Source organism: Pteropus vampyrus, unplaced genomic scaffold, assembly GCF_000151845.1.
Source record: "Pteropus vampyrus isolate Shadow unplaced genomic scaffold, Pvam_2.0 Scaffold79, whole genome shotgun sequence".
In the NCBI taxonomy this organism is placed as follows: Eukaryota; Metazoa; Chordata; class Mammalia; order Chiroptera; family Pteropodidae; genus Pteropus; species Pteropus vampyrus.
In genome coordinates, this window is record NW_011888860.1 from 1,033,927 (window position 1) to 1,054,234 (window position 20,308).

The 20,308-nt window shown below is 39.4% G+C and overlaps 1 protein-coding gene across 18 annotated transcripts in view; it reads right to left on the minus strand.

The window, feature by feature from the left end:
- Positions 1-675: 675 nt before the first annotated feature.
- Positions 676-20,308, minus strand: part of RBM47 (RNA binding motif protein 47) — a 142,952-nt gene continuing 123,319 nt past the window's right edge. For 11 of the 18 annotated variants that reach the window (XM_023532195.1, XM_023532193.1, XM_023532188.1 and 8 more), the window contains 4 exons: positions 11,546-12,708; positions 10,493-10,699; positions 7,847-8,052; positions 682-3,350 (listed from right to left, as the gene is read on the minus strand). In XM_023532195.1, coding sequence (XP_023387963.1) covers positions 3,111-3,350; positions 7,847-8,052; positions 10,493-10,699; positions 11,546-12,677 — 1,785 coding nt within the window. In that variant the 5' untranslated portion in view covers positions 12,678-12,708 and the 3' untranslated portion in view covers positions 682-3,110. Of the gene's footprint in view, positions 3,351-7,846; positions 8,053-10,492; positions 10,700-11,545; positions 12,709-20,308 lie in introns of all 18 variants that reach the window. The other 7 variants (XM_023532179.1, XM_023532189.1, XM_023532181.1 and 4 more) reach the window with 3 other exon arrangements.

Below are 20,308 nucleotides of genomic sequence, written 5' to 3' on the forward strand. Positions count from 1 at the left end.
TAATTCTTTTGCTAAAGAGATCAATTAAACTGTGTGTGTGATTCAGCAAATTGAAGGGCATCTGTACTTTCCTCCTAGAACAAGAAGAAATCAGCAAAACTTGTTGCCCTTGAAAATATTGCCTAATGATTTGTCATCTTGGAAAGTTTCCCAGCCTCTTCTGCCTCTAAAAGACTTTTGTCTTTTTAAGAGAAAGCAGAAGTTAGTATTCCATGAAATGTGGGTCGGGAGGCAGCAAGACTAACAAGGTAAAACTGTTAATCAATGGCAAAACCACGTGGGGCAATTTTTAGAAGTAATTCCATTGACAACCCATCACTTTCCCTTAAATCATTTGATTGGCTTTGTTGATAGATACTCTTGAAAGTTAGTGATGATTTTTAGAGAAAAGGGAAGGAAGTGTTCTGCTAACCCTGCTATATACTGTGAAAAGGAGAAAAAGAAGGTTTGGTTTCCGATGAAGTGACCAATATTCAGGTCACCCCAGCACTTTCATGAAACCACCAAACAATTCAATGTCACATCAACTGCCTCCATTTAGAGTTCTGAGTGTAAAGCTGGTTTTTCCAGCTGAAAATATTGAATTAGTCCATTCCTTCTACTCTTTAAAGGTTTTTCTAATTTTGTTAGGGGAAAAAAAAGTCGGTATAAAAAAACACAATTTAAAATATGGTCTTGAAATTGCTTTAAAGAAAGCTTTATTTGCTACATACATCCTAAGAATGTACTGTAAATGGAGCAAGATCTAAATTCAAAAGCTTTCAAATACAAAGTAACTAAAGATAACTAAACTGCTAGCATATTTGAAAACAGAGAACTCTAAAGCTTTTTTTTTTTTTTTAACATTTATATAGTTTGTTCTTAACCCTAAAAAAAAGTTCACATTTCCAAGTTATAAACTTACCTCAGTAGTGTATGTGAAATGGTTTTGAAATAGAAACAGATAAGAGGCTCACTGATACTTAACTGGCTATGTCACCAACATTTGTCTTTAAGGTAGTTTGGTATTTGCCATATTAAGATATCATTTTTTTGTCTTTATTACTTTTTTCCCCCTAATAATTTACAGGCACATGTAAAATACAGTAAGACCACTGGGTCAGAGTCTTATCCAGTGAACCAGTGTGACAGTCCTACACTGGAAGGAAAGTACCTCTTTCGCACAGTCAAGGGATGAAGATCTGATCCAAATTGCATTTTGTCGGATTACTCATTCCAACAGATTCGAGTTTGGATGAAGCTTGCTGGGTACATCATCAAGAACATTGCACAATTACTTTATGTCACTTAAGAACGATGGAAAGGAATGTTAGGAATGTTTAAAGGCCTTTGCAGGCACTCAGTAATTTTACAAAATAAATAAATATTGCTTATATATAAAAATTTATCCCACCCTAAGATGAGGGGGTGAAAAAGGCATTTGGGAGTCTCTTAATTTAAAATTTAAAACAATATAAAATATTTGTTAATGGCACGATCCTATTATTTACCCACAAATAAGAATTCCGCTATCAGCAAAAATTCAGTGAGTTGGAAAGATTTTATGGATTTCAAATATGACATAAAAACACAACTGTTACTTGCTACATATTGCACACTTCACTTCCTTGATAGAGCCTTTAAAAAATTCCACAATGATGTATTTCATAAAGTAGATGACAATCTTAACATTTTACTGTATTTTACATTCACTCTGCTAAACAAAAGCTTTTAAAAAGGCACAAAACACTGCAACGATATATTTACTTCCTAATAAAACAAAACTTTTTAATAACATTGAAATAAAATGGTTTCATTTTGCATTAAACTATATACCATGTACTTCTGCAACATAAAACAACTAAAAAGGAACATTAGGAGATATTTACAAACTATCTTTTAACTCCTGCAGGTCTCTCCTCCTGCTGCAAAGGAGGAAAGCCCTGATCAATAAACATTATATTTCCAACACCCTTGACAACCAGATATTTTGCAAGAAACATGATAAGGTACCTAGAAGCATAACTTTCTGCAACAAGAGTCTTTGTGGGCCTTGTCTACAGTAACATTCACTGTCTATATAAACTCACTTCAAAAATGAATGAAATATAAGCATTAGAAAAAGAATTGAAGTGTTATATTGGACAATTAAATAACTATGCAAAGATGTCTTATGCAAACTGTTAAAATCTTGCACTTATACATACTGCTATTGAAAATACCTACCCAACCAAAACAACAACAACAACAACAACAACAAAAAACAACAAAAACCCAAGAAGTAGTATAAAAGCCATCAATGTTTTCTCTATTAGAGTAATTCTTTGCCCTAGACTTGCCATAAAGGGAGGTGGGATTGGGGATAGGAGGAGAGGATGAGTAGGAGAGTGAAGAGAGAACATGTTTAAGAGCAAAGACACATAGAAAATGACCAGGGGTCCCAGGTAATGGTGGCAGGTGAAGGCTTTCCAGTGTTTAGACTTAGAAGTGTGACAAGTCTTTCCAATGCTGGCTTAAGGAGAGATCAAGTGTTTAATTTCTTTAAAAATAGAACCATCATGGATAACACATGGTAACACTGTCAACCCTTAATGCCAGCAGAAAATTTAAAATTGCACTTTCCAGTATAACTTTTAAAATAACGCTTTATGTAGTATTTTTAAAGCACTAGTATCTTTAAATATTGAATATATTTTTCAAAATAGTTCCCTAGCTGCTCAAACGTGCTTTTAATATATAGTTGAAATATTATTGAAGGTACTACAAAATAGAAATCTCTGGAGTGCAGAAGTTAAGAAAATAACCTTCATACTGAAAATATATCCTTAAAAATATAAAAACAAAACTCTATACAAATGTACTATAGCATACAAATTTTTAAGAGATGGTATTAAGGCAAGAACCATTGCAAGTCTCTTAGAAATGTATGAACACAGGCCTCCTAAATTGAAAATAGTCTTAAAAAACTAGTGAAAACTTCATGTATATAAAATATTTCAGTATGATATTTGATTACATTCTTCACTTTCAGGTTTCATGTGTGTGCTAATCCACCATGTTCTTTCTTCATAAATAGTAAAGTGTTCCTTCAGTGGTAGTTTTACGGTCTGCCTCCGCTCTCATTATCAGAATCAGTATGTCTGGTAGACGTCATGAATGGGAACCTGAATAGCAGCAGCAGGGAAGGCCTGAGGTATATAGCCTGCATATCCTCCATAAACAGCGGCAGCAGCTGCCGCATTCTTTTGTAGTGTGGTGATCGTGGCTGTGGCTGGAGCAGCAAATGGGACATAACTGGCCCCGTAGATCCCAGCAGCGGGAATTCTCTGAACATTTGGAGCCATTGTGTATACTGGGGTTATTGGGCGGCCCTGAGGAGGAGAGAAAAAAAGATTCTTTATTGATCACTTATAGGTACCTATCCCATTTAGTCATCCATTCATTTAACAACTTCATTCATTCAACTCCCAGAAGTAAAAACAAAGGTTTCCACTGGGGTGGGAAAGGGAGCAGGGGTAGAAGGGTAAACAAATAACAATTATTGCAGGGGCCTGTGAAAGGAGCCATAAGCCAAGATGGGGTTGCATCCTCAAGGCTCATTCAAATTCAAATTCAACTAGTGTAAGAGAAGCGGAATCCTAAGGGAAAATTTAAGTACTCTAGAATTTCTACCCAAGGAGCTAGAGAAGGGAGTTAAGAATTTACTTTTGACACAGTTGATTTCATTGTAATTAAAAATAAGTATTTTTCCTAAAATACATGCCAGCTATCTCAAATCATATGTAACTGAAGGAACATGATGTTTCAAAAATGAAGAGAACAGACTGACAACTTTATGGAACAAAGTGTATAGGTCTTCAAAGGGGCAGGGGGCAGTCCTAGTCTTTAAAAAATTGTGGCCATACACAATTTCCAACAAATGTGATGGTTTCAACCATCTCTCACCTAAGATATAGCACTACTATATCTACAAATTGTTGTAGAAGTTTAGGGAAGGAACTAACTAATTTGGGGTTATCAGAGAAAGCATCTCAGAAGCAGAGACATTTGAGCTAGGTTTTGAAAGATAAGTTTTCACATGAGGAAGAAGGCAAGCTAACTATGGCTGCCTCACTGCAGATGCCACCACTGACTGTAAAAGTCCCTGCTCCTTCCTTCTTTCTACTTCAAAGTGTAACATACTGTTTTTTAGAGCAAATAGGCATAGAAAGGGAAGACTGTGGTTCAGTATTTCCCAGAGTGTTTGCTATGGAAAAGGAGATTTTTGGTAAAATAAAACATGCACTTAACAAAATATCTGGTGCACTTTATCTTCCACAGAATGACCTTTAGCAAATGCCGCTATGGTCTCTATGTCTTAATGCATCTTCAAATAAGAAATTCAGGATATATAAAATGGACAATTAGATTTTAAAAAATATTTCCTCCTGGAGTTTTATAAAGGAGTAAGTTATCATTCCTTTACAAAATTTGCAGATTAGAGTCATAAAATCATGTTCAAAGGAACTTCATAATCTGAGTCATTTTTTCAATTGTAACCAAAATAATAATTATGCTACTAATAACAATAGATATTATGGTCTTCCAGGCACTATTCTAAGTGCTTTATTTTTATGAGATTATTGAATCATCACAATCACCAATGAAGCTGACACTTTTATTAGGTAGCTAGTCAGACATGAGAGAGAGGGAACAAAGGAATAGAGGTCCAGCCCAGAGACCACCCAAAGAACACCCTATTGGTAGTTAAAGAATCCCTCCTGCAACCCCAGGGACAAAGGACAGGAGGGCCATAACCTATAGCTGGTTTAATCCAGACACAGACACCTGTGCAGAAGGTATTATCCTAACCTTCCCACAACCTAAGCCTCATTATAGCATCATAATACCACGTTTATACCCGGAAGTTAATGAATCTGGTAACAGACTGAATTCTGGGTAAGCACAAGCACACTAGGCAAAGAGTTACATAGCAGCCAAGTGTCAATCAAAATGACCTCACGTACCAATCACTAGGAATACCTTTGTAAACATTTACCACTGCCCAAATATAATTCAGACCCTCCTACTAACTGTATTGTTACAGCTCTCTTCACTGAAACTCTGTTCCTCCCTTGGAGCATGCTCTGTCTTTCTAAAATATACTTTTAATAAATCTTCTCTAAATCTCACTGACCTGTGATTCGTCACTGCGTCAGTGGGGAAGAACAAAGGAAAAATGCTAATTATACTTCTGCGTTGTTTCCCCCCATGCTGCTGGGGTGACACTGAAGTTCAAATCAATCCCAAACAGTAACACATTTATTATATGGAGAGGTTTGGATGTGTTAAATGACTTGCTCAAGGTGATACAGCTTTTAAACAGTGAGACTCTGGAACCTGCACTTTTAGCCTACATTATCTTGCCTCCTACAACCTAGAACAATGAATATCTCATTGGCAACACTTTACAGCCAGGGAGAAAAACTTCAGAACTGGGAAGACTGTGGCTCATAGCAAGGCGCAATCATTTCCCAATGAGTGGGCATATATTTATGACAATGAATGCGAAAGGGAGGAAACTGCAGGGAGGACATCTGAGAGAAACTTTTCCGTATGTTACAGTCCAGTCCAACACTGGGCTCAGGTGGGTGTGATGGAGTGAAGTTGAGTGTGGGGATTTGGGGGTGAGGGAGAGAAAAAGACCTGTGTTCCCTCCCCTCAAAGAGGAATGGTTATTCTTGCTTTGCTCATACCATTTTGTTGTGAAGATTGAGAGAAACTTTGAGAAATCAATTTCAAAAAAAAAAAAAAAAAATGACATTCTATACCAATAAGTATTTTCTGTATTACTTATAAAGGCTATCTGACATTTTGGATATAAAATGGCTAAGCAGGAACATCCCTGAGCACCTGCAGGACAGGATGATAGGTGTTCCACAGGAAGGTTCTGAAAGCTGTGCTGGAAACTGATTTCCCTTCTGTGGCTCCACTCGGAAAGGTGTTCCATTCACCAACCAGTATGTTCCATTCACCAACCAGCAGTGCTTAAAATGCTCCTATTGTGGCTCCAATTCGGCAGAGAATATAGAGGGGGCAGAGAACTGAACATGGCAGAGAACCCAGGTCAAAGAATTCAGAGGCAGGACACAGAGTACTTAGATTTGAGGGAGAGCACCAAGGCCAGACACACTCAAAGAAGCCATTCCCAGGTTAAAAAGTAAGCAGGGCCAGGCAATCTGCAAAATATATTAAAGGAAAAATCTCCAAAGAAATCAACTGATAATGACTGAATATTGAAAAATTCATAAGCAAAGCCTTTGAATAAAGACCCTTACGGTGACATCTAGTACAGACTGATGCAAGGTAGAAATAGTTTCCTATTCAGAACATGATTATGAGGCCTGGAATTTGGGCCTGACCAGAACTGAAGCTACATGCCAAAGACAAAAGTTCACAAGTTTCTGAGTAAAGAGGAATTAGAAATTATTACCAGAATTCTACCGAGTATTGCTTGTAGGTAACTGTAGATATTTACGGTCCAAAGTAATACTTTGGACTTAGCTGTTACTCTATAGTATGAGTTATTTACAACCTATTCCTTTTATTTTTCTTGGCTTTAGGAAGTCCCAAGTTAAAGAATATTTGATGACCTATTGATAGGTGAATAAACTTTAACCTTTCAGAATAATGCAGTCAAGACTGGTACTCAAGTGGGCAAAAGCAAGTAAATAGCACCCTACCGTGCCTGGCTCTGTTTCAGCATTATAAAGGAGTGTGTGCAAAATATGGATTCTAGAATCCCAGATCAGTTCTGTGAATTGAAATCTTCTGGGGTTTCAGTCTAAGAATCTGTTTTTTAAACAGGTTCCCTGAGTAATTCTTATTCAATTAGATAAGAGACCCTGAGCCTGAGTATTTGTGCTTGTTGAATAATAAGGTATTTGAGATTCACTACCTCACAAAGAATAGCTTTAACAAGATTTTTCTTCTGTTTAGATGAATGACTTGTCACTCATAGGTATTCCATATGTGCTATGCACTGAAGATACAAAGAAATATAAGACATAGCTCTTGGTCTAGAAGAGCTTCATTTTAATTAAGGTGATAAAACATATTGGCAGTCATGTGCCAAGTAATACTGTAGGTAATGAGAAGTGCAAGGGAGATGACTTCCATGGCTAAGTGGATGGGAAAGAATCAACAGAAGAGATGAGACTGAAAAAACCACAGATAAAAGAACGCGATGAGCAAAGGTAGGGAAGGAGGCTGGAATGGTGAGACTGGCCTGGGAGGAGATTTAGGAATGATGGATATGACTGAAGAAGGGCATTAAGTATAGATTTTTATAAAGTCTCATACATCTACATCTCTTCAAATATTTCTCTCTCCATGTACAAACATACTTATGTATGTATACAATATACGCATATGTATATGTTCACACACACATACACATGCAAAAGGAGGAAAGGAAGGAGAGGGAGAGGGAGAACTTAAAAAAAAAAACTTTATTGAACCGCAATTTGGAATGCGAAAATAGGAACTATCTTCCTGGACTTTGTGTGCCAGTGCCTTATTAAGAACACGAGTTAAAAATTATCCAATGTCATAAAAAAAGTATGTACAATACTATGACACTGAGAAAGTACACGTCATTTTTGCATATTGTTTCCCATCTTTAATACAGTGATAATATTACAGTAGTAAAATTATTATTTAAAATTTTTCTGTCACGTCTAAATTTATAATAAAAAATTTTCGGTCACCCAAAGCTATAGTTCTAATGGAGAGCTAGGTACTGAGAAAATTCTCCTGCTGATTAAATGAATCCAAGATATAGAGAAGCCTCACACACAAATTACAAAGACTGTGGCATAAACTCTACCTGGAAAGGTGGTGGTGTTGACACAGCAGGAATGACGGCGGCGGCGGCGGCGGCAGCAGCAGCAGCAGCGGCGCTGGCTGGGTCTGGCTGCACAGCGATGGGGCTGATCATGTGCTCCATTGCATGGATTTTACCATCTTCAATGATTTTAGGAGCTGGAGCTGCCTGAAACATGGAATACTGGGCCCCAATGGCAGGGATGGCCACTGCAAGAGAAGAAAGAGGGAAACACAGGTCGATCACTTTCAGTCACTGAGGAAAGTCCATCACTTTCTCAACGGTATTTTTAAAAACCAAGTTTGGCAGTCATGGGCTTTCCCCTGCTAACTCATGCTCTCTCAGTACAAGTAAGGAGGTGCTACCCAAGAGGAAGAGAGCGGAGGTGGCAGGTAGTCCCCCGACACTCTTTCTAAAGGGACCACATGGGTCTGATGGAGGCTCCCAACAGATCATCACGGAAGGAAAGTCCAGAGTTAGGTTTCTGCATCAACATTTCCTACTGCTTCTACGGAAAAATCGCATTTTAAATCTTACTTTTGATGTTTTACAGAGCAAGAAAGGGCCTTCTGAAAAAAGTTTCAGACTAAGATGTGAGATCAGAGGCTTTAGGCCCAAGAGTCTAAGAGTGAGCCTACTGGCTCCTTCCTCCTCATTTCCCTCACTCGTCACCAGCCCTGCTGCCCTTTTCACTTTCGGCATGTTTTAGGAAGCAGGTGCTGTTGAGGGTTTCATTCTGAGTTCTCAGAGGTCTGTGTACATCTTCCTCACCCTGTTTCAGATTTCAACATTACCGATTCACAGAAAAATACATAATAAAAAATGGAAAATTCCCTAATTCTCTAATGTCCATTCATAACAGTGAAGCAGTACTGATTGGTTTTTGATGGAAACCTGCCAATTCGAAGACGTTTCTGTGAGTAAAGTCCAAAGCACTCATTTCAACCAGAGATTCAAACGGATGACAGTTATCAAATGTTAATATATGATAGAGATAAAAAGGAAAAAATACCAACCCTGATTTAGGGGAGTCTGTGTTAGTGCATACTGTGTATGTATGTGTGTGTTGAAAGGATAAGCAAGAATATGAAATGTATACACAAGATTATGATACACAAAATATCTTTCCATTTATGTTTTTCCTCCAACTCTATGTATATTTATTCTAATAAAAGCTGACTTAATATAAGGTAAAGAGACAAATTTGACTGTAGGCTAACAAATGGCACGACCTTTCAATAAAATATACCTAAAACCTTAACCAAATCTTTTACCTGCCTTTCCAACCATATGGTCTTACACCCAGTTCACTTCACTATTGCACCGTTTCTCCTACAATAAAAAGTTCTAATTTTCTGGATGAATCAGAAATAGAAGCCAAGGGGCTGGGGCCCAGAGAGGGTTATGAGTTTTGGCTACACTGAGGTTGTACTAAGGAACTGGATTGTTCTGGCTATTAGCCCACAGAAATTTCTACCTCAGGCCACAGGATACCACCATATGCTTAAAGATGGTTTATGAATTCTTTTCTCTAGTTAAACCTTAAGCTACTACAACTTGAAAAGAGGAGTCCTTTTCCCAACAAGTAGAAGTGACAGCTCCTGTCTCCAGGCTCTGTTTCATGGATTTACAGAGAGATACGGGATCAGTTTTACATTGCTTATAATGCCAATGACGTTTATAAGGAAATTCAGTCTAAGGAGTCTCTTAACTGCAGAAACTGTAGATTTTTTTCACAGGCAAAAAACCCAAAATAAAACAAAAACAACCCATTATCACTGGATTAATTAAAAAGAAAGCTCTACTAGGAAGATGCTTTTAAGCCCTATGTGGCCAATGCAAACCTATGCCCCAAATACAGATTCCTAGACTCTGTTTTACCTAGAAGGAGCTAACCAGGAGAAAATCAGAGTAGCTGAGATTCAAAGTGAGAACTCTTTCAAAAAGTTCTTCAATCTACCCTCCATGAAACCAGGAAGAGGTGTGGAGGAGGCTCACTCTACTACCCATAACTGGATTTTCCATGTGTTTGGATTCCTGTGTGGTGTAGGCTGTTAGGGAATTTGTGCTACACTCACACACAGTGGTGTTAAATAAAGTTCCTTGCAGGATCAGAAAGAACACCTGTTTCACCAACAGGCACTAACAAATGTTGGCAAACAGGTTTGTGAGGCCTGGAAGTGAAAGCAAAGTTCAGGTCTCAGGCATGAATTACTTGAGCGCCCCTACTCCCAATCTACTGATCCAGCAAGAGGAGGAAATGAGTACTGAGAATTAGAATCCAGATAATTACCAGCTAAAAAAAATTTCACCACTGCCTTGTTCCCAGGTGTTCTGGTTTATTAAGACCATAACAAGGAACAAGTAGTGCTACTGGCTCCTGAAAGGGAATTTTTGACAACTCTCGGAATGGCAATAAGCTGCATTCTCTGGTTTCTGATGGCTGGGGTAGAAAGAGGCTTGAATGAGGAAAAGACAGTTTTTAACTGGTAGGAGATACAGAAGAGCCTCACATTCTCCCCCACTCCCAACTCTGCATACTAATAGAAGAATCCACCACAGATGAAAGAGCCCAAGGTAGGGGTCACTTCAAAGAGAGGGTTGAGGTTTAGGCTGAATGGATGTGTTCTGGCTCTGGTTTATACTGACCTGTACCAGGTTTAATGGCAACTGGATTGACAGTAGAGATTTCCAAATTCGGTACAAGTTCATATCCTTTTTCTTGCTGCTTTCCTTTCCCTTCATGATATCGGCTATATATACCACGGCCGGCAGAATATCCCCCGAGGTAGGAACCCCTGGGCCCTGGGGCTCTGTTGCCAGCCGCACCTCGACCCCGGCCTCTTAAGCTGCCTGCTTATAATAACAACACAAAAAAAGATGAGCAACCAACAGTGACAGTACAGGAGGCAGACCTAACTAAAGGTTTGTAGCATTTAGGTGTTTGCCCCGAGTCTTATATTGCAGGGGGCTACACCTTTGCTCTTCAATGAGCTGGTAAAGATGTTTCAAACATTCTATTCCAGCCTAGATTCACATCTTAAGTATGTCTATTTGATGCAAGAGCTGAACTTGCAGGGTGAGTTCCTAGGATTGCAACTGCGTTTCAATTAAAGAAAAATGTTCAGATTGTAAAAAAGAACCGAAAGAGGATCTGCTGGTTCACTTTCCTCATTTTATGCATGAGAAAACAGGCCTAGGGAGGTTAGAGACTGAGTAAAGTCAGGGAGCCAGTTAATCCGAGAGCAGGCCCCAGAATCTGGGTATTTTGTTTCCCAGAGTAATGCTTGGTTTTATTGTATCCTAGCCAATGATTTAAAAATGAACAAAAAAACCAAACCAACAGTGTGCACCCTACTCTCCAACATTCTAAAGCTGTAATTTCACAAGTAGGTTTGAACCTAAGTACACAGAGACTAGCCCCCAACTGGGTAAGCCATGGAAAGGCAGTATGCAAGAGACTGCACACCCCCATGATTTTACCGCTCACCCCATGCATAGGACTGATCTGTGTTTCTCTCAGTGCTATAGAAGTGAACCCCTTAAGTGCCAGGAAAGAACTGAACCCAGAACTGACACCCAAAGAGGGGTGAAAAGGGGGTTAGCGTCCACTATCCGTCAATTATGGCCACAAAGCCACTGTCACTGCCCGCCTAGTAGATGTGGCTCTCGGGGGGCCTACTCAGAAGAGCCCCCACTAACCTTTCACGAAGTAGTCCCTGTTGGGCCCGACCAGCGCGTTGTAGGGGTAGCCGTAGTAGGCCAGCGTGTAGGGGTCACAGGAGTACACGTAGCTGGGCTGCTGTGCCGCCGCCGCCGCCTCGGCCGCGCCGCCGCCTTTGGCCGCCTTCTGGTAGCGGGAGTACTGCTCCTTGTCCACGGGCTTGGCCAGCGTCACCTCGAGGCACGAACCCTCCAGCTCAGTGCCGTTGAGGTTGTTCATGGCGTGAACGGCGTCCTCGCGGCTGGCAAAGTGCACGAAGGCATAGTCGCGGATCTTCTTGACACGCTCCACGCAGCCTGGGTTGAACTGGCCGAATATTTTCTTGATGGTGTCCTCTGTGGTCTCGATCATGAGGTTCCGCACGTAGAGGATCTTGACCGTCTCCATCACGTCCTCGTCCACGTCGATCTCAGGCTCGGCCCAGTCCACGGCGATCTGGTGACCCCACAACTGGATGCGGCCGGGCATGAGCTTGCGGCGCGCCATGGCGGCGGCGCGGTGGCTCTCATACTCCACGAAGGCGAAGCCGCGGTTCTTCATCTTGTCGGCCGCGCTGGCATAGACGATCACGTCGAGCACGCCCTCGGTGACCTTGGCGATCTCCTCCAGGATCTCCTCGCGCTTCTTCATTTTGGGGATGCCGCCGATGAAGAGGCGGCAGTTGTCCACGCTGCAGCACACGCCGAGCAGGCGGCCGGGGCGGATCTCGTAGTTGTTGAGCTCGCGCACGGCGCGCTTGGCCTCGTTCTTGTGGCAGTACATGACGAAGGCGTAGCCGCGGTTTTTGCCGTCGAAGTCCATCATGAGACGCAGCTCGTAGATGCGGCCCACGGCCTCGAACACCGGCACCAATTCGTCCTCGTACACGTCTCGCGGGATCTTGCCCACGAAGACCTCGCAGCCGCGTTGCGGGTGTGCGCCCTCCCAGCCGGGCGGCGGGCCGCCGTACTTGCGCTGCCCGTTCTCCTGCACCATGCTGTAGCCCGTGCGCTCTAGCAGCGCCAGCAGCGCCGCCTCGTTCGGCGCGCCAGCCACGCCCTCGGGCACCTTGGCGGAGGACGCGGCGGTGGAGTCGCTGCTCATGGCTGCAGTGGAATCCTCTGCGGTCATAATGTCAAAGGCATCCACGGCTGGCGAAAACCTGAGGGAGGCAGGGGGAGGGTGAGTGTGGAATCTGCACCGAGTTGCGCCAGAACTTGACTCCCTCCACCCCCTTTTTGTTGAAGACATCCAAGACTCATGCTTAACCATGAGGTGGTTAAATGAGAAAGAAGATGGACACTGCTCTGCAAACGCAGCAGCTCTAAAATAGTCTACATTAGTCAAGTTGTTTTGCAGGAAAAACCAGAAGTGACTCGGAAAAAGAGTCGGAATGAGCGAGTACTTCCGCTTAACTAACAACTCCGAATATCTTTCGCTCAATACCCGCACCCTCAACTCAGATTGATTCCCTTTTATAGCATTTTACCCCATTTATTTCTTTGGCAGACAAAGCCTCTTCCTTTGCTTTTTAAAAAAGAATCTTTTTCATTTAGTAATGAAAATAGCGCAATGTATTTACACTGTTAAGGAAAACTTTCAGGTGTTATTATACTAGGTAGATACAAGGAAGAAATGGTACATCCACACTTTCCAGGACTTGGCCCAGGAGCTGTGGTAAAGAGTGGCTTAGTCGGATTTTTATGGTGCCATTCAAGCAAAATTCTTGGTATGAGCCAGTCGTGGCTTTAGAATCAGTCCACAAGAGATTAAGTTCAAACAGGGGACTTTTGAAGCAGCTACTACCTGGTAAACCACACTGCAGTTCTCACAGAAGTGTCATATGTGACGATATCATTAGTTCCAATTTGTCTATGGGGAAGTAGGCTCAGAGAGGTTGGGTAAATTGCCCGTTTCACACAGCAAATATCAGCTCCTACCAGGACTTTATTCCAATTTGTCTGGCTCCAGATTCTCTGTTCTTCTAAACCGGTGCCGTGTAATAGAACTTTCTAAGACTAGTCAGTCACTTGTGACTGACTACTGAGCACTTGAAGTGGGCGCTAATATGAATGATGAACTGAGTTTTTTATTTTATTTAAACTAATTTAAAATTAAATAGCCACATATGACAGTGCAGGTCTAAACTGTACCACCCTCACTCATATAGCTCAGGACTCTGTGGAAATGATTTTAAAGTATACAATATGATTATCACTAGGGGCTGCATACTGTGCTTTTGTAATGAAAGACTCTGCCTTTTAAAAAATGAAGTTTATTTCACTTATTGGACTATAAAAGTATTCAAGTTAATTTTATGGATGATTAAGAAAAGTAAATAAATCATTCCTAATTCTGCTACCGGGTGATAACCAAAATTAAACCTATCTTTTTTTTTTTTTTAATAGGTGTTTTTTTGGGGTGGGAGGAGTAGAGCTTGGCTTCTAACAAATTTATATCCTGCTGCTTTACTTCATTTTATAACCATTCTTCCATGGTCTTAAAACTTTTTGTAAGAACAATTTTTAATGGCTGCATAAGTTTTCATCATTTACCTGGAACCTGGAGCATTATTTATTTTTAAAACTTTACCACTAGGAACTATATACAAGAGTATTAAGGAAAATTTGAAGGTTAGTTAAATTCATCTAAAGAAAAAACAAGACAAAAGAAATTATTGGCAGCCGGCCAAGCCAATACTCCTCTGGTTTACTTGCTGTAACATTAGGAGGCAGTATAGTGTAGTGGGCAAGTGTGGCCTCTGAAGCCAGACTGCATGGTTGTGTGGGAATCCTAGCTTTAACACTTCCTAGTTGTATGACCTAAAGCAAGGATACTTAGCTGCTCCATGCCTCAGTTTCTTCATCCAAAGAATAGGAGCAATGATGACAGTATTAATATAAGTTGAGAGGAATGAGTTAATACATGCACAGCACTTTGAACTGTGCCTAGAAGATGGTAAATGCTCAGGAAATGTCAGTTATTATCTTTCATCCAAACTTGTGGGTAAAACTTCAAATCAAGTCTTTCAATTTTAGAGTAATTTGACATTTTCTCAGTTCTTTAAAAAGATCCGTTTGATGTGGCTTCTACTCTTATTTTTTATTTTCTTTGCTCTTCAAGTGCTTGAAAACTGGGTTGACAACACAACTAGTTATGAAGTTTTTTTCTAGTATAAATTTGAAAATGATACATTAGTTCCTACAATTTCAAGTTGAAACAAAAATTTCAATATCACATTTGAATATAAAGATCTTTTCCTCCTTCCAAGTGAAAAATAAGGATACATTCTTAACATTGTACAAATACATACATTTTTATAATCTGTGCCTGGGAAGGCAATGCTAGGTAGATATATATAAGTATGTATGAGGTAATTCAAGATCTTACATGCTGTACTACATAAAACATTGACTAAAGTCCAAAGGAATAGACTTTATCGCTTTGCTGAGATATGTGCAGCTGATTTTGTGTTTGTAATTGTACTTTGAAACTACCATTTTACACACAAAGTCATAACGGTCAGGCTATGAGAGTCAATTCCAACTCCATTAAATTCTTCAAAAATTGTTTGCTTTCAGTCTGAAATCTGCTGGTATCAGTAACATAATTCTCATTTAAAATAGTTATAGCTTATTTCTTATAGCTATGAACCAAGAAAAGCCCTTTTTCCTGAGCTTTCGTCATCAGGAATACATGAAATCATGTTACCAGCCCTCTTTCCCTTTTTGTTTTGGCTATTAGGAAGTTCAAGATTGAATTTTAGTAACTATATAAGACATTACAACACAATCTCAAGTTCATCTAATTTTGGCTTATAGTTTCATTTTTTTAGTCTTCCATATTTCCAATGCCATGAGTTTAGCTATTTGTATTATTAATCTTATTGTTTACATATGCTTAGAAGCCATCTCACATAATTTGAGCTAGGAGAGTTGAATAAATGCAAACATGCACACACACGTGCACACACACATGCATATATAAAGCTAATTTGCACCAGATATTGACTGATTAATGTAGTATCTAAACTATCTTTTACATAACCATAACATTGACATAAAAACAAATGAGAACCACAATGAGATACTGCTTCACACCAATCAGCATGGCTATTATTTAAAAAAATAAGTGTCGGCGAGAATGTGGATAAATTGGAACAGTTGCACATTGCTGGTGGGAATGTAAAATTGTGCAGCCGCTGTGGAAAATAGTATGGTGGTTCCTCAAAAACTTATTTACAGAATTATCATACGACCTACGAATTCCAATACTGGGTTTATACCTCAAAGAACTGGAAACCGGGTCTCAGACAACATTATTCACATTAGTAAGAAAACTGGAAACAAACCAAATGTCCATTGACACATGAATGGATAAAAATGTGGTATGTATACACAATGGAATATTATTAAGCCTTAAAAAGGAAGGAAATTCTGACACACACAACATCTTGGATGAACCATGAAGACATTATGCTAAGTGAAATAAGCCAGACAGAAAAGGACAGATATTGTACAATCCCACATATATGAAGTACCCAGAATAGTCAAATTCAGAGAGACAGAAAGAAGGTGGTTGCCAGGAACTGGGGAAAGGGAGAATGGGGAATTAGTGTTTATTGGGTTTTTAAGGAAAAGAACAACAATGTGAATGTACTTAATGCCACTGAACTGTACACTTAATAATGGCAAAAATAGTTAATTTTGTTATGTATATTTTACCACAATAAGAAAAAACAAAACCAAAACAAAAACAAAACAAAAAAAAAACAAAAGTGGGAAGGCTCAGAGGTGCAAAAAGGACAAAAATAAGATTCCATAAAATTAGGATTTCTTTGGAGGCCATTTAAAAAATGGCACATTGAGTCAGTTTAACACATTCAAGAAAATCTTATGGTCTACAAACCCTATTCTCTCCTTATCTTCATAGCTAATATAAAAAAGTTAAATTATATGGTGTGCTACACAATGAATTTGAGGCCAAAGGCTTAGATACATAAAAGATAATTTTTAATGTCTTAAAAAAGGAAACTAAACAGTTAATATGTTTCTCTTAGAGATGTTACAGAATATGTAACTTATTACAGTTAGACTGCTTTAGACCAGGCCTTGGCCCTCTATGGCCATGGACCAAATACACCTTGTCATTTGTTTTTGTAAGTAAAGTTTTATTGGAACACAGCTATACCCTTTTATTAAAAAATGCATCATCTATGGCTGCTTTTGCACCGCAACGGAAACTAAACAGTTAATATGTTTCTCTTAGAGATGTTACAGAATATGTAACTTATTACAGTTAGACTGCTTTAGACCAGGCCTTGGCCCTCTATGGCCATGGACCAAATACACCTTGTCATTTGTTTTTGTAAGTAAAGTTTTATTGGAACACAGCTATACCCTTTTATTAAAAAATGCATCATCTATGGCTGCTTTTGCACCGCAACGGAAACTAAACAGTTAATATGTTTCTCTTAGAGATGTTACAGAATATGTAACTTATTACAGTTAGACTGCTTTAGACCAGGCCTTGGCCCTCTATGGCCATGGACCAAATACACCTTGTCATTTGTTTTTGTAAGTAAAATTTTATTGGAACACAGCTATACCCTTTTATTAAAAAATGCATCATCTATGGCTGCTTTTGCACCGCAACGGCAGCATTGAATAGGTCAGACAGAGACTAGAGACTGTGTGGCCCACAAAACCTAAAATAATTACTATCCGGCCAGGTATAGAAAAAGTTTGCTGACTTCTACTCTAGGAGATATGCAGAGAACATCGCTGAGGATAAATAATGTAGATTCCTATTGCTAAATATTACAGTCACCTTTTCCTATTTCCTATGCTAAGAGATGACTTAATTTCAGAATCAATTTTTAAATTCTAATGTATTTTAAAGATGGCCTTCTTGAGCTGCTTTTTCTCCCTCATTCTTAGCTGTTTTCCATTTAACTTCATGGTCTAAAGAAAAGATATCTATCTGGTGAAGGTTGATGGCTCAGCTCCTAACACATAAGTGAACAATTTCTTAAGGTTTCAAAAGAGACACAACACAGAGGATTTGTGTCCATTTATTCATTCATTCAACAAATATTTATTGAACACCTACTATGTACCAGGCACTGGTGTACCTTGTTCTCATGGAACTTACCTCACAGTTAACAGAACTAAGAAATTATGCTTCAAATTTAAGAGTTAAGAATTAAGGCATATTGTACTCATGCTCAATGACCAGGATCTGCTTCAAAACAGTTGTACCTCAATTTTATTAACAATTTGTTTCTCATAAGGCTATACTTTCCCAAGTTAAAACCCAGCCCCACTGGAATTGTGCTTTAAAAACCCTCCTTAGGAAGGTGAGAGTGTAAATATGCATATCATGTGTGTGTGTTTTGGGGGGGTGCCTGAGGAGTAGTGAAAAATACTATCTTTTGAATGACAGTATTCTTCTTGGGGTAGAGGTATGGACACAATGAATAAGCAGCAGTCTTCATAAACTGAACCTTGTCTATGAATAATAAAAAAAAATCTGGATAAATGGCATAGACTTACCCAATTTCATCCATTTAACATATGGCAGTTTTTATATGGACTGGATAGTCTGACTTTGGCTTCCTAGTCTGTTGAATAAATGTAGTCTCTAGAGTCAGAGAGGCCTAGGTCCAAATCATGGTTCTTCCGCTTGCTAGCTGTGAAACTTTGGGGAAAGCCATTCAACCACATTAAGCCTCGATATTCTCATCTTTAAAATGGTGATAATAGCTAACAATTATTGAATGCCTATTATCTGTATTTAATTCTCTTTAATCCTCACAATGTCTATATGGGATATTAGGATCTTTACCTCATAAAGAAACTGAGGCACAGAGAGATTCAACAGATTTTCAGTTCATGAGCATCAGAGCTGGTATTTAAACCCCAATAGTAAGGCTTATCGTCCATTCCACAGCTGCCCCTAGTGATTCTTACAGGCCTGTGGTGATGGGTAAATAAAATCATCCACGTAAAGCTCCTAGTGTAGAACCTGGTGCTAGGTGCTCAAGAAATGTTAGCATAAGAAATATGAACTAAACTAAGAAAATTTTAAAAAGAAAATATATTTGACCTTGAGGTAAGACTCTTGCCCCTATGTAGGATTCTTGTATTTACAGGGAAACAGGCAAGAGATCATCCTAGCATGCTTTAAACCAGTCAGTATTGGAAGCTTAGCCTGTGACTTCTGGTGTAGACTGGAGTACCAGGCTCCAAGATTCCATTCATAAGCTGTCTGGCAGTGTGATTCTCCACTAGTCATGTGGCTCAGGCATCCAAGTGTAAGCCTGTTTCTCACTTAACCCTTGGCCATAGCAGTTTGCAGAGACTCTTCCAGAAAGAACCTGAAGAGACTTGCTGCACTGGATGGAAAAGGCCCAATCGATCATCCACATGGATGCCAAATCCCCTGAGGCAGGACCCTCCCAACACACAGCCATCCTCCAACATACTAAATACATTAGTGTTCACCAAAGGCTGCTGGCATTAAACGAACACGGCAATATATTTGAAACAAGTCACTTATTCATAGTTTGGCATATAAAAGAGAAAAATATCCTTTTAAATAAAGCTGTTATTATTCTGAACTATCAGCTAGAATTTTTGTTGTCTTTGAGGTTCAGTTTGAGCTTGTCAGGGTAAAGCAAAATGGCAGGGTTAACTTAGACTTAAAGCAGAAATCAGAGATTTGAATTCCCTTCTTAGTACTGGTTCAGAGTATCTTTTAGTGACTCTAACTTTGAACTGGGATGTTTTAGAGGTCAAGGGATACTACTGTACTGGGAAATATTTCTGATGTTTACCAGCCGGTCATTACTTAGGATCCAAAACAAGCATACATTTACTCTAGAATTATCCAAACTACCTGTTAACTTTGGTTCACTCTTCTACGGTGTGTGTGAGAGAGAGAGTAAGATGCAAATTGGAATTCTCGGGAGAGTTTTATTTGCTAACCAACAGACACACTACAATTTGAAGATATACTCAGTGGGGAGCAGTATCTTCTGGCACTATCTGGAGTTTAATTCAGTGGAAGGTTTTAAAATGTATTTATCCAAGACGTACTTCTATCTTTGTTTATGGTTAGATTTCTATTTTGGTGTCCTTTATTCATACCATAAAATTTTTGTCTTTATTAATAGTTGCTTCTTAGGCATGACCTGACATACAAAATGTACAGACATAATAAAATACATATCATACTGGTTTAAAAGCGAAGACTTTGTTGTCAAATAAATTTAAGTTCAAATCATGACTGTGCCAATTCTTACCAGTGTCATACAAGGCAAATTATCTCAGTTCCATTTCCACATTTCTAAATGGTTCCAGTATAGTACCCATTTCAAATGATTTGTTCCAGCATTAAAAGACATTTAATTCCTTTCAGGGGATAAAACTGAAGACCAGCTTTTGCAAAGTTTCCAAGATTCTGCCTCACCCTGAGTGGTTATCTCACTGCCTTGGACAAAGTTGCTACCACCCAATAGAATAAACAGCCGAGAGAGCACTCCCACCAGCAGGCAGGCCTTGGGCACCCGGACATTTCTGACATTTCTGTTACTCTGGAGTTGGAAAGTGTAGAAGCAGTTCTCTCAAAATGGAGGCAGAATACTTGGAATTTACCTGCTGGCCCAAATAATAAGGGGAAGACTGAAGCTCGGGCTTTTTTTTCCTGTCTCATCTGGCAACCTTATTCTATGTGAGGCCATGGCCCTTGGGACATATAAA